Source organism: Varroa destructor, unplaced genomic scaffold (genome assembly GCF_002443255.2).
Source record: "Varroa destructor unplaced genomic scaffold, Vdes_3.0 BEIS01000006.1, whole genome shotgun sequence".
Lineage (NCBI taxonomy): Eukaryota > Metazoa > Arthropoda > Arachnida > Mesostigmata > Varroidae > Varroa > Varroa destructor.
In genome coordinates, this window is record NW_019211459.1 from 10,096,114 (window position 1) to 10,110,196 (window position 14,083).

Genomic DNA, 14,083 nt, shown 5'->3' on the forward strand with positions numbered 1-14,083 from the left:
AAAATCCGTGTTCAGGGATCTCCTTTCGCCTACGCTTTTTCATAGAGATTATATATTACGTATCACAGATATTATAACATATATATAGTTTTGTTGTTTATATATATATATATATATATATATATATATATTGTTTGCTTACATAAAAGGGAAACGAGTGATAAGGGAAAAAGTAGTCCAACTACCCTGACATCGAAAGCATATCTAATATACGTATTCTGCTTAATTTCGCTCTAGCATCATTATTCACAGATATCATGAAGAGCTACCATTTTTAGAAAACTCACGGTATGATCAACAAGCAATAAATTACTTCACGCTAAAAGTTCCACATCTTCTCCATCCAGGCGTATGTTTATATTACTATTATATTAAGACACGTCTGCTTGTTGACCCTCATTACACAAAACTAATGAAAGTAAACGTCCTCTACTGTATATCTTCAAAGTCTAAATAGTCCCAGTATTTGGGCATTTAACTAAGAAATTTGTAAAGAAAGATGTATGCTGGCTAGAAGTAACTACAGTGTTAACTCACAGTTATTTAGTAATAGTACTGGCGCGCCACCACTCCACAAGGAAGTTTTACTCAGTTCTTGTCCTCTAAACTTACTTCGATTATAGATTGTTTGGGATCCACGAACCGATGTTTGAGGGCTATTTTTTGCAGAACGGGAGACTATATTTTGTCTTTTTAAACTTCTTCCAATAAGTATTCATTTCATTTTTTTTAACTGGAAAAAGTCACCGTTATGCTAAATTCTGTTAGCCCCAAATAATATTTCTATTTTCATTTTTTATTTATTAAACGCTAGTTTAGACTGCTGGCTTATTTCAAAATAAAAAAAAAGTTCGTCTAAGCCTTGTTTCAAACCTAGATTACTCCACGTGTCTCAAAATCGCCCACTGATCAACGTAGCCAAAATGGGCATCTAGAGGTGACAGCGGTCAGTTGATTTCGAAAGCACCCAGGACTTTTCTTGTCAGTCCATAGTATTATTCGATAAGCTTACAGAGCTGGTTAAGCTTAATGGAGGGCTGCGTTAGTCAGCATTAGTCTCGTCTGAGCCAAGTTTACCAATTGGGGAGAGTTCTACGCGACATAAGATGTCCATGTATCATCCGATCCCAGCTGTATGCGTAAACGCACTAATTCTGCTTCTAAAAAAAGGTTTAGTTGGCACAATCATGGAGCCGATGAGTCTGATGCCCAGCGTTGTCAGATCGATTAGCCAATCGCTGAGTCGCCCTTACACAGCGAATTCTCTGAGTAATGCATTCATTCGCGTGTGGCGGCTTTTAATGACCTCTTAGTGAGGGTGCTCTTAAGTGGAGTTCTGCTATCGATCCTTGTCTAATTCACTCAGTGTTCGACAGCTAACTAAACAGTGTGGTTGGTGCACGGTATGCGCAAGAACAGCAATTCGTCATTTATTTATCTATAAATAAAATAAAGTGCGTTTGGGGAAGTGGCTGCGTGTGTGTATCAGTGTTTGCCTGTGTACTGGACCCGTACGCATCGGTCGGTCGATGAATTGATTGAAGTGTGCTGCTTTCTTGGGTGCAAAAATTTTCGTCGGGAGAACGTCGAAAGCATAATCAGTTCATGCTGTATGAACTCATTAGTGTACATAATAATATTATACTGATGAAGTATGATCTAGTAATGCTATTCTAATTCTGAACAAATATAACATTTGCGGTATTGGCCGAAACCATGGCGCAGGAAAAAATTGTCGAGATAAAATTAACTTCCAATTCCTGTATATCGTACGAGTATGCAGCCTATTTTAACAAGCTTCATTACTGGCAGATAGAACCAACTATTGGAAAATCCCAAGCTACGCGACACTTTCTTAGTTGCTATTAGTCGTTATTTGTTTTCTTATTTAGGATTGGTTGAAACCTTTTCACGCGCATTACAATCCATGTATACGCTTTTTTAACGAGAAGCTATACCAACATGTGCGAAATTTGCGAAGCTTTTTGTGGACTGTTTGTGTATAGTTTGTTTATTGAACTCTACTCTAATTTTAATCTGATTTAATTGATCGAGTATTTGTGGTTGGATAGGTACTTGACACTGTAATGGTCATGAAGCGCTCCGAGGCCGCTCCGTCCACCCCAGATACCCATTCTTGAGTACTATTTAGGTTCCGTGTTTGGCTACACATTAATTTGTTAGACTGTCAATGAATGAATTGCATTTTCCCTTAAAGCAACAGTGTGCTGCGCGTAGTATATGCTTGGGCCGACAAGTTCTACAACATCGAATCAACAAAACGTTATTTTTTGAAGTTTCAGGTAGGATCCTTTTATATGTTTAACTATAAATGATTTAAATTATAACAAAGAAATGTTCCTTAACGATTAATATGCAGTCGCCGTCTCCTTGAACGCGTGCCAGCTGAACAAATAACCGAAAGAATTAACAAAAAGTCGACCAAAAGCAGCAATAGCTTATTGAAGGTTGAGGAAACATGAGTGCGCCGATGAACGACAACTCGTGGAAAACTCCAGCTTTTCGGCAAAATGTTCGTTCAAAAATGTGAGTACTTTTTCCATGCTTCTATTATTATTCGACCAGCTATTACTAACGGTAAAAGTCCTTCCTAGCTTAAGTGAACAGCGCGTCTGCTATAAAGTAGAACAGTTTTCGTTTTTTTTTTAGTATGAAAGATGCGAAATCATAAATTCGTACCCAAAATTATCGCGCTTCATTGCTAAGTGATTTCTCGTATAAAGCTCGACATTTGCGATGGATCTCAAGTATTCGTATTAGGACACGTTTTAGGCGCTCTTATCTAGGTACAACAAAGAACAACTTTACTTATTTCTGCAATTGATTAGGAGTCTTTTGTGGTACGATCATTCACCACTTTAAAAAATAGATGTATCGAATTTTATATCGGGTATTGCTCTGGAATATGCTTTAGAGGGCTAGCGTTCAACACGGAATGAGGCGTTTATTCATACAGTTAAGGGCCTGGACACTTCATCGTGACCCTATAATAATAATCGCGGGGACTTGATTTCTTCGAAGAATTCTGTTGTTCTCGTATGTGTGCTGATTGTTGTTTTTACTGTTGCAGCGAGGAGGCCATTAGGAACTCACCTAATCAACAGTACAAGAATGCCGCTGAAATGGAGAATCATGTCTTCAACAGATCTGCAACAAAGGTTAGACAGAATGCGCCTGAACGAAGAAAATCGCTAGTAAAATAGTTTTAACGTCTCTATACATTTTTTCTGCTGCTTTGCAAGTCAAAAATCTATCCCGAACGACTCACATCGGAGCATCATTGTCAAGATATTTTTTTTAGAAATACTATAATGTGTTTATATCCTACTGCAATCCTTATTAGTACACTAGTAGCCTTTCATTAACGCGTGTGCGCTTACTTACTAGTTCACAACGAATATATCATACCTAGCTGGAAGATGTCACGTTCTATATTTTATATTGATCATTACATCCGTTATAACAAAAATAAGCTGAACGTAGATTATGGCAAGCAACAGTAGCTCCACTTTTTTCGGATAACATATCCACAACCGTTTTGCTAATCATATATAAAGTGAGGGCATAGGAAGACAAATACAGGTATCAAATAGCTTGTTCATTCTAGACACATCTGTCTCGCTAAATAAACGATATCTGTTTGTTGAATATTCAAAACATCAAAATTAGATTTTAAACATAACTGCTTGCGGTAATGTTTCAAATATTATGGCACTCAGAGGACCGCCTCGGGATTTTTTGCAAGCTATTGGAATTATATCTTGCTTAGGTTAAACTCGACCGGTGTCGTCCACCGCAAATCTTGTAATATGTCTGTTTAACGAAAGCAATCCATAGTTGAGTAACAAATGCCCGCTAACGCCTCCTATTCGAAGTCCACATTGTGCGGTTACTACAGCTACGTAAGGCACTTGTTTGTAAGTGCCATGAGGGTCTTCGTACGCCTATTCTTCCTGTATGTTCATTGTACAATACGTGTGCGTCTCGCTCTTTTTATCTCTCCAGGACCAGTATCTTTCGTTGGTTGCCCGACTTATCATTCACGTCAGTAAGTAGTTTTGAGCTACCACGTATTTAATCACATTTAGTATGTCATAGTGCACCACATTTTCAATCTGACAAGCCATAAATAATAAAAATGATTAATTATATCGTATTGAATGTACTAAATATGTAAATTCTGTGTGTGTGTGTGTGTGTGTGTGTGTGTGTGTGTGTGTGTGTGTGTGTGTGTGTGTGTGTGTGTGTGTGTGTGTGTGTGTGTGTGTGTGTGTGTGTGTGTGTGTGTGTGTGTGTGTGTGTGTGTGTGTGTGTGTGTGTGTGTGTGTGTGTGTGTGTGTGTGTGTGTGTGTGTGTGTGTGTGTGTGTGTGTGTGTGTGTGTGTGTGTGTGTGTGTGTGTGTGTGTGTGTGTGTGTGTGTGTGTGTGTGTGTGTGTGTGTGTGTGTGTGTGTGTGTGTGTGTGTGTGTGTGTGTGTGTGTGTGTGTGTGTGTGTGTGTGTGTGTGTGTGTGTGTGTGTGTGTGTGTGTGTGTGTGTGTGTGTGTGTGTGTGTGTGTGTGTGTGTGTGTGTGTGTGTGTGTGTGTGTGTGTGTGTGTGTGTGTGTGTGTGTGTGTGTGTGTGTGTGTGTGTGTGTGTGTGTGTGTGTGTGTGTGTGTGTGTGTGTGTGTGTGTGTGTGTGTGTGTGTGTGTGTGTGTGTGTGTGTGTGTGTGTGTGTGTGTGTGTGTGTGTGTGTGTGTGTGTGTGTGTGTGTGTGTGTGTGTGTGTGTGTGTGTGTGTGTGTGTGTGTGTGTGTGTGTGTGTGTGTGTGTGTGTGTGTGTGTGTGTGTGTGTGTGTGTGTGTGTGTGTGTGTGTGTGTGTGTGTGTGTGTGTGTGTGTGTGTGTGTGTGTGTGTGTGTGTGTGTGTGTGTGTGTGTGTGTGTGTGTGTGTGTGTGTGTGTGTGTGTGTGTGTGTGTGTGTGTGTGTGTGTGTGTGTGTGTGTGTGTGTGTGTGTGTGTGTGTGTGTGTGTGTGTGTGTGTGTGTGTGTGTGTGTGTGTGTGTGTGTGTGTGTGTGTGTGTGTGTGTGTGTGTGTGTGTGTGTGTGTGTGTGGTGTGTGTGTGTGTGTGTGTGTGTGTGTGTGTGTGTGTGTGTGTGTGTGTGTGTGTGTGTGTGTGTGTGGATTCGCATCGCAGATCCAAAAAAGAACCCAGGCACAGCTGGCGGTGGACAGGTACCCGGCCCCGGCGGACCCGGTGGCGTTGGTCATGCCGGGCCTCCAAGTGGACCTGACCCTATGATGGCTCTTCGTACTATGACCAGTCAACAACAGCAACAACAAGGCCCTCCCCAGATGGGTATGCCAATAGGTGGTGCGACTATGGGAAGTCCAGCAGATATGATGGCGCAGCAGAATAATCCGCAGCAGCCGAACGGCGCTGGAGGACTCAATCCAATGGCTATGCAGTCGGCTAGGCCAATGATAATGAACCAGGGTGGTCCAATGAATCCAATGATGATGGGCCAGCCCATGGGCGGGGTCGTGAGGGCACCTCAACCCACCGTTGGAGTCGGTCCTTCCGGTCAGGGTATGATGGTTATGGGAGGACCCCCACAAAACAAGATGCGGCCGCAGATAACCCCACAGCAGCCTCAAAACACAATGGTGAGAAGTATGATAAAAACTGCAATAAGAGTAAGGTTTTGATTTGATTTTGCACGTTTCATATTAGACGGATGTTGTATTGGACAGAGAAGTATGTTTGTGAATTGGTGTGATTAATTATATACTCGCATATCCATTATGTAAGGAATATAAGGAATATGTAAGGAAGGTATATAAGCGCCTTCAACCAGGCGCTTATGACAGGGTTTCTTTTAGAAACTTGTTAACAGGAAATAAATTCTTGCGATTCTTCAGGTCCCGAACCAAGGCGCAGTACAGTCTCCGATGGGTGCATCAATGGCTAAGTAACTAATCATTTTATAAAAAAAAAATACATGACCTATTATGTAAAACTATATTCTAACTGTATTTTTCAATATTTTGGCTTTAAATTTACGGAAGCAAATATTGGGCGCGGCAGTAGCCACCGACCGTTATTGTTGTCTTTGCTCATGTTTTGCGTCGATTTGGCCTACTTGGTCCATCAACGTCTTGAAGATCTCCGTCTCGCTAATACTACCAGATATAATTTTTTTCACTTGCACGTCAAATCAGCAATCGTCCACGTATGCGTTAGTGCTATTTCCCATAAAATATCTCTATTTTTTTTCCATTCTTTCTTAACAACATTGTTTTGAATCGCAGCTGACATTTCTTGAACAGTTAACTCTGTGTATTTGCTTGCATTTTGTTGATTCTGTGTATTGAGTCCACGTTATCTAAGTGTATTCCTGCCTACGTCTTCGGCAGTAGCCGACCATTTTACGCTAAAATAGCAGCTATCAAAAGCTACAACAATGTTTAGACATCTAAGCAACAAACAAAACCGCAAAGCCACTTAATAACACTTTCACACTTGACTGTCGTTGGTTTATCACACTGTTGTTTTCAACGCACTTGCTGTAGCCAAATGACACCGTCCCCCGCAGGGTACGCACATTCACCATCACCTGTAAGCGTCAGTGCTCAGGGGGGTTACCTTCGAGGAGGGCAAATGGGCGCCCCTTCCCCAGGGTCCGCTCTCAATACCCCTATCGGATCAGTTGCATCTCCTGCCGCGCAACATTCCCAGCAGCAACAACAACAGCAGCAGCAGCAGCAGCAGCAACAACAACAGCAACAACAGCAACAACAACAGCAACAACAGCATGGTGGTGGTCATGCCGTGGTGGGACCGGGAACAGCCGCTGCCCGCAGCTCTGCCGAGGAACAGGTCTATCTTGACAAGCTAAAACAGCTAAGCAAATACATTGAACCGCTTCGCCGGATGATTGCACGTATAGACAAGGATGAAGATCGGCAGAAGGATTTGAGCAAAATGAACACCTTGCTCGAAATTTTATCGGACAGTAATCGGCGCTGTCCAATGGAAGTGCTGGTGAAGTGCGAGGGCGTCCTCGAGAAACTCGACCTCGGCCTACCCGTGCCACGAGACCATATTGGTCACGTGCCATCGGTGAAGTCGATGGCCCGATTACAAAACGACAACCTATGGCAGCCACTGTTAGATGCTATCAACGCGAACATCAAAAGTCCAATGTTCAACCACACGCTTCAACGAGTATTTGGTCAGCCAATAACAATGTTGACTGGCGCGGCGTATTTAAGTTCTCCACCATCTCCACCTTCGTCGCCACCTGTTAAGCGCCGTCGTCCTGCGGCGGGATCTGAAGATGCAGCAGAAATTCCCGATGTCCTTCAGGGCGAAATTGCCCATCTTGACCAGCGGTTCAAAGTACAGCTAGATCCAGTTCAGCATAGTGGATGTCGGACTGTCAATCTTATCTGCCAACTCGGTAAGTGCGACCTGACGTGGGCTGATACCTAGCTGAAATACGCAGTTTGCTGCTTTTGTAAGTAATACTGCTCACTGGAGGCTCCTAGTACGATTGTTTTTCGCAACGCAAAGACCTCTCCATGTTACAAATTGATTCCACTTTCTGTCTAGACATGTAGGATATTGCAGCATAGTTTTATGTATCATAGAATATATATATGGTAATCATATCATGGTATTTATCATAGAATATTTCGCCCATATAATTTGGGCTTGCCTTCTTAGTAGCAACAATGTTTTTGCTTGGAAGGGTTAGCATTGTCATTCATAACTGAAGTTCCGCTTGTCATTTAATTAAGGTTCGAATGTTATCACTACAGCCTATTTGCTACGTTATAAGCTAAAAAATTATTCACTCCCGTCTTCTTTTTCTATTTTCCCATTATGAATTTTCTTCTGGACAGACGACAAGACACTTCCATGTGTACCACCCATCTCTGTGACAGTCCCGGAAAACTACCCGGAACATCCACCTCGCTGTAACGCTAATAGGGCCCAGTATGCGAGTACAGAGTTCCTGTCAGATGTGCTTGATTCCCTTACCGTTCACCTGGGAAAGATGCCCTCGCAATATTCCATCACATCGTTACTCGATACCTGGGAGATGTGTGTTCGGCAAACCTGCAGTACCACCAGCGATAGAAATGGTACTAGCGCGAGACCCGTGGGTAAGGGATCGCAACAGAAGGCAATTACTTGTTGAAGCCGAATCACAAAATTTGTTTGGTTAGACACATAAAAGGAAATATTCACTTGTGTTACCGACGATCATTGTTAACGATGGCTTTACCAGTATCCGACAAGTAAAGTTTAACAGTTTTCATAACCGTGTTTCCTTAGTTTCTTTTAGTACCTCAAACAAAGAAGCTCTCTTACGATATCAGTGCTGGAGCTTCGAATGCCCTCGATGGGTATATTTAGTAGACTTTTCAAGTCAAAGAATAAACTTGATACAAATTGGGCATTCACTGTACGTTTGAGAAGTATGAAAACGCTTTGGTTTTAGAATTACGCTGGTGAAGAGACACCCAATCAATCTGAGAAGGTAGGTTGTAAACTATGATAGATAGTATCGTCTGGCCAGATAATTCGAAAAAAAAAGTTTGTGTTTAACGCAAAATGATCTTTACGTGAAATACATGCAAATATTAGGTACACTATAGGTTCAGAATAGTTAAAATTGAAGACAAAAAAAGTTGAGCACGTAAGAAGTCTGTTCAGTTGAAGTGAAGCTTTAACGAACTTTCTGAATCGAACCTTCTACCAAGATTATGTCTAAATGTTCATTCTGTCATTGGGCAACGCAGTATGTCATGTACATTGCTAGGATTAAGGCATCGTCATTTGTGGAATCTCTCCTGTTGTGAAAGGTGAATAATCCTATTTTTGAAGATCTGTTCTATCCGCCCAGTATCCAGATATACCCGACATGTCGAGCCTGTGCCGAAAAAGAAATTCTATTCGTTGCTTTGAAGGCATACTGTTACCGATATGAGCATGATTTTCGTTGTAGTGTAATAAGAATACCGCTGCGAACTGGTTTTGATAACAATAAGATGTTCTCGCCATTAAACCAAGCAGAAATTGTACGAATTGTACACATGTATTGAATGTATATATAGTAACTTCATATTCACAAACAGAGTAAATATTGTCTCTAATAAACAATTTATGAACTAACATGTTAGCTGAAGAACTACTCATCCAAGTCACCATCCAGTTAAGTATGCTAGGTGACACCGCTGAAAATACATGGTATGCCGTAGTGAATACTGCTACTCTGGATATTATAATATATATATGATGGTTAGACACTATAGTCAAATATCCACAGACCTTAATTGAAATAAATTGAATAAAAAGAAATCGTGTTGACTGTTGGTTTATTTGAGTTTTTTTCCTTTTACTGTAGTAAATGTCTGAACTTTCCAAGAGCAGATGCATTTAAATGAATGCTTTGAGCTATACACCCAGGACTGCTATTAGGCATTGCCTCAAGTGGCTGGCTGAAACGAAGCTTCATCCGGGTCTTAACGTAGACCGCCTCGCGTCTTCCCAACGTCAGTAAACAGGTACGCTAGCGCTACACCATCATGAAGATAGAAAAACTATCTGAAGAACTCCCGATTTGTTCACCGTTTGGTTTATTAGATAGTGGGTTTGACACCCATATCCATCGTAAGCATTCCTTCACTATAAGAGTACCATTATATTGTCTTGTTCAAATAACTATAGCATTACCTAGAGTTCAGGCTTTATAGTGGATGCACCAATTTTCGATCACTTTAACATTTAGCAAAATAAAAACTATTCAGATAAAATAACGATCATTAATATCATTGGCCTAACAAAGGTTTCGGTTTAAAAATGAAATGATAATAAAGCAATCGAAATTAGCTATGAATAAAAACAGATCCCAAAGGTAAATAAGACAGGAATAGGAATGAGAATGATATAATGAAAGGATGCATAGAAATAAGTTGTAAAATATCTTTTGGATGTCTTTTCTTTTATTTAATGTTATTGTAGAAGTACTCATTTCAAAATGTAGTTTGTTCAGTTAACATGGAAGTTTCGTTACGAAGATAAAAGGCCTTTCGAGTACAGAAGGAGCTTCCTATATCCCAAACAGGATAATATTACTAGCGAGAACGATTTTCGGAACATATTTGACCAAAGACAATGATATACCTACAAGTATATCGAGTTGGGCCGAGTACAGGTTTCTCAAAATTGAGTTTTCCTCTCAAAAATTTTTGAAAACAACCCCGGTCTTCGTCCTTGGAAAAACATGTGACAAATACTTATAATCTTGGAAATGAGCAAGTTTATGATCATGTCAAGCGATATTTTCTACTGAAACTGTATAAAATAAGATCTTTCCATAAAAAAAATTATAAAATTAGAATTTTAAGCTTAGCCGATTTTATATAGTAGCTTCTTGACGCACGCTATTCTGTACTTTGATATTACTATGCTCAAGCTGCGATCTATTAAGGTAGTGGCTGAGCATGCGTGATGCTGTAAATTGTTGTGCATCGCATTGCCAATAGATGGGTAGAATACGCAATGTTAGTAATAACCTAATACCTCATATGCGCGCTACTGCGTAAAGGCGTATCGCATTGTGGTTGTGTAACGTTTATTCTCAATATGTTTTCTTCTTTAGTTACTTAACGAACACGATTCGCCTGACCAGTCGCTGTCCACTATAGAATATCTGGAAAGGCAGGAAGTGTTGTTGGACATTCTGAGCAATTCGTTTCAGAAAAGTTGTACAAAAACCCATGTATGGATAAATGACATGAAAATAAGTGATTTATTTTTACTTGCAACTTGCTTCTGGTGAAAGTAAACGAGAACGTTTATTTTACTCAGTTGCGTGATTATGGAATATTGATTGAACTAAAGTCAAAGATAATGCCTGAAATGCTAGTCTGCACACTCGATAATGCGCGCATTGGAATTAAAAGGCGTCGTTGTATTAAAAACCGATGGTCAACCGTTGTAAATGGAAAAAGTATTGTAAAAATTCGGTAAAAATAGAGGGTTCGATTGGAATTATGGTGAAATCGAATTGCTTACTCTAAGTTCATGCTTTATCCTCTATGTCTAGCAAATCTTAATGCCAGAAATATTTCGTATGTTACTACAGCCTGCCCATGGCTTTTTTTATTACAGTTCTGGAACTTTCTAAATGTAAGTTTTACTAATATTACCTGTGAATATAGACTTTTCTTTCTAACATGTATTATTATTAGTTAAAAATGAATGCTCTACAGATAATAGTACTCTGTATAATACAAATAATAATAATGCTCTACAAACTATAGCAAATTTTGCATTGGTTTCGACCTAAGAGAGGCACGTCTTTAAAAATTAGCCAGTATAGGACCTATGTTGCTCATTTGTATTTGATCAAAATGTTTATTTGTTTGCTAATTTTCAAGACTATTTCAGGTTTTATAGCCTGATTCCTAAAATATTTGATGATCACTTTTTTAATCTCGTTTACCGGATGTGCCTTCTTGCCTGTGCATTTTGTAAACGATACCAAACCTAATTACCCACCCGGTTACAAAGTACGAGTGTCTCAGTTATAACCCTGTATACGCATAAGCGATACAATGTGGCAAATATACCTTATGAAATGTTGATACGGAACTAAGTTGAAATGTAGAGTAAATGTCATTCCATAACTTTTCTTAGCTTTAGCAGCAGTATCGATATTTGAATTTTCGACCTTTTGATTTTCCGGAAACTTCGTGATCCTTCTACGACCTTACGTACGCTGATATGAGCTTGCTGACGACTGATTTGCCATTATTTTTCGGTGAGGTGCCGGCTGGTGGCAGGAGCGAGGCACAGCTGGGATTCGAGTCGAAGCCATAGCAAACGGTTGGAATGAGATTAGATGAAAGTAGCCGAATCATGGTATTGCTACTCTCGACCGCCTTGACGCCACATGTAGCTTCAATAATATCGTGTGAGCACTTTTTGTATCGGGCATACACACAACACACGAATGTGATCTTGTTTTGGAATGGTACTTCTTCAAATTTCTCGAAAGCAACTTGACTATCATTCATACACCTCTTTCCGTCAATTTGTGCCTTGGCGAGACATGGGGCTTGCTCTAGGTAGTTATTTCGAAGTTCGTCACCTTTAGTGCAGAATTTTTCACCCTGCTCTATGAATCCGCGACCAGTGAAGAAGGCGATAACCTCCCTTTGCATAGGTGTTGCACACTTCTTTACGTAAGCTGATAGGCACTCAATAGCTTCTCTGATTAGGTTGCAGTATTTGTCAATCTCATCATCGTTTACTGGTACCGCTTTAATGCTGGCGGCTGAAGTTAAGCACAGATCGAGCTCGCGGAGATGACATTCGGTAGAGTAAACCATTGGAATGGGAAATACGGCTAGCACACTGACAACTACGAGACATTTTAGTACTGGCATATTTGTCACTGGAGAACGTTTTTAGATTGAACTTGGTCTATGCTAATGAGCAGCCACTAGCAAAAACAGGATCGCAAACCCGATGTGAACTATCTCGCATTCGTTCCCTTTCAATCAAGGTCGACATATGACAGTGTTCAGTGGTTAGCGTCACAGCTTTGTACCGTCACCTACATAACTTCCTCAGAAAACTTCTTTAAAGGGGAGGAAGCTCTAGAAAGTTAGCTATATAGAAACATCGAAGCAATACCAATTACTGGCATCACGAACATTCTAAGAAAGTGGACTTAACTGAAATACTTTAATAATGAGGCACGCTATTGCAGTCACGCTCGCTTCATATTGAAACTAAAACAACTTTCGAGGTAAAATCGTAAGATCACCTATTAAGTCTGTGAACAACATGACACAGGCGTGGTGCCGATCTCCATTTAGTCACAGTGAGCAGATATGCATACTTGTGCTACCATTTTTCAATATTTCCTAGTAGTAACGTATAGAGCGAACTATTGAAATAATTCTACGACTCACAAACTGAGGCACGATTTATAGAAGTTATGACATCATAGGATTAACAGTATGACTTCTGTGTTTCTGCCACGAGAATTGACATTTTTTTCTCGTGGTAATAAATCATAGACTATACAAAGTATTTAAATAAATTTTTGCTCGTTACGATAAGTAGATACGCATATATCTCGCTTATCGGCTAGCACATTAGAGGATTAACCGAAATTGCCAAGCAAAGTTCGATTTAAAGAATGTTTGTCGAGCGAGGCTGAATGCTCTAAATTTTCAATTTGGAAAAAGTAGATATATATCGAGGGCTTCACTCAGCGCCTGCTGATATGGTTAAATGGAAGTATAGTTGTGAGTGTCATGTATGAAATTAATTCTGTTCTATCTAGCGTGCTTCTTTTGTTATAGACTCAGGATTGGTAGGCATCGAGTTTTAGTAATGTACTGAATCAGCTGGCAAGTCTCGCCCTGCTCGTGTATAGCGGTAGAGTGAAGAATCTGCTCTAATTCAATGTTCTTCCTTTTTTTTTTAGAGTTTCAAAGAGTAAACAACTTCCCTGCAGAAGCCCTGCGACAATTCTTAGCGACTGCAGAGCGAAGCAGTTATTCGCTTGAATTTGCATTACGCTTTATAAGAGAAAGAGTTCTCGTGGTAGAACAGTATTCATCCAACCAGGCCTATCTCACACGCAGCTTTTGCTACAATGAAATTCTAGTGTACCTGCAAATCCTCAGCTCAAAGCAACCACTCTACGAAAATAATTCTAGGGCGACAGGCAGACAGATACTCAAGAACAGACTTCTAGTTATACAGAGAATAGGCTTAAGTGATGACGGTTATTTTTCTGTGAAGTTGTTTTTTTTTATGCATCCAAAAGACGCATAGCTCAGAGCTTTTAGTTTCAGTTTCTTTTTCAATTGTATCAAATTCGATTTAACATTTCTAATTAGTTCAACCAAAATGCCTTCACAGACACTTATCAACATTTCGGGCAATAGAATTTTAGGAGTCAAAAAAAGATTACGTTTAACACTGAACCTATGAATACCGGTCAGTTTGATTATTTAGATACTTTACAAGTTCGCATATTTAAAAAGTTA

The 14,083-nt window shown here is 40.0% G+C and overlaps 2 protein-coding genes across 4 annotated transcripts; one reads left to right on the plus strand and one right to left on the minus strand.

Annotated features, from left to right (window-relative positions):
- The first annotated feature begins 1,277 nt into the window (after positions 1–1,277).
- LOC111253489 (mediator of RNA polymerase II transcription subunit 15-like) lies at positions 1,278–9,388 on the plus strand. Of its 3 annotated transcripts, none has more exons than XM_086993306.1 (8): positions 1,278–1,403; positions 2,381–2,547; positions 3,092–3,179; positions 4,027–4,069; positions 5,196–5,665; positions 5,921–5,970; positions 6,572–7,461; positions 7,907–9,388. In XM_086993306.1, the coding sequence occupies exons 2-8, from the start codon at positions 2,480–2,482 to the stop codon at positions 8,203–8,205; spliced, it is 1,908 nt and encodes a 635-aa protein (XP_086849432.1). In that variant the 5' UTR covers positions 1,278–1,403; positions 2,381–2,479; the 3' UTR covers positions 8,206–9,388. The 3 variants fall into 3 exon arrangements, with proteins under 3 accessions (XP_086849432.1, XP_086849431.1, XP_022668671.1); XM_086993305.1 differs by having other exon boundaries at positions 1,302–1,626; XM_022812936.2 differs by having other exon boundaries at positions 1,302–1,610.
- A 2,388-nt stretch (positions 9,389–11,776) lies between these two features.
- On the minus strand, positions 11,777–12,463 carry LOC111252608 (uncharacterized). The gene has a single exon (XM_022810791.2). It carries the CDS (start codon positions 12,461–12,463, stop codon positions 11,777–11,779), a length of 687 nt encoding a protein of 228 aa, XP_022666526.1.
- Between the last annotated feature and the right edge of the window lie 1,620 nt (positions 12,464–14,083).

Bases quoted from the DNA above. Each gene is read 5' to 3' on its own strand.
- LOC111252608 (XM_022810791.2), bottom strand. From the start codon at position 12,463: ATGCCAGTACTAAAATGTCTCGTAGTTGTCAGTGTGCTAGCCGTATTT.
- LOC111253489 (XM_086993306.1), top strand. From the start codon at position 2,480: ATGAGTGCGCCGATGAACGACAACTCGTGGAAAACTCCAGCTTTTCGG. The intron at 4,070-5,195 runs GTAAGTAGTTTT...TTCGCATCGCAG, and splicing joins CCGACTTATCATTCACGTCA to ATCCAAAAAAGAACCCAGGC. The intron at 5,666-5,920 runs GTGAGAAGTATG...GCGATTCTTCAG, and splicing joins AGCAGCCTCAAAACACAATG to GTCCCGAACCAAGGCGCAGT.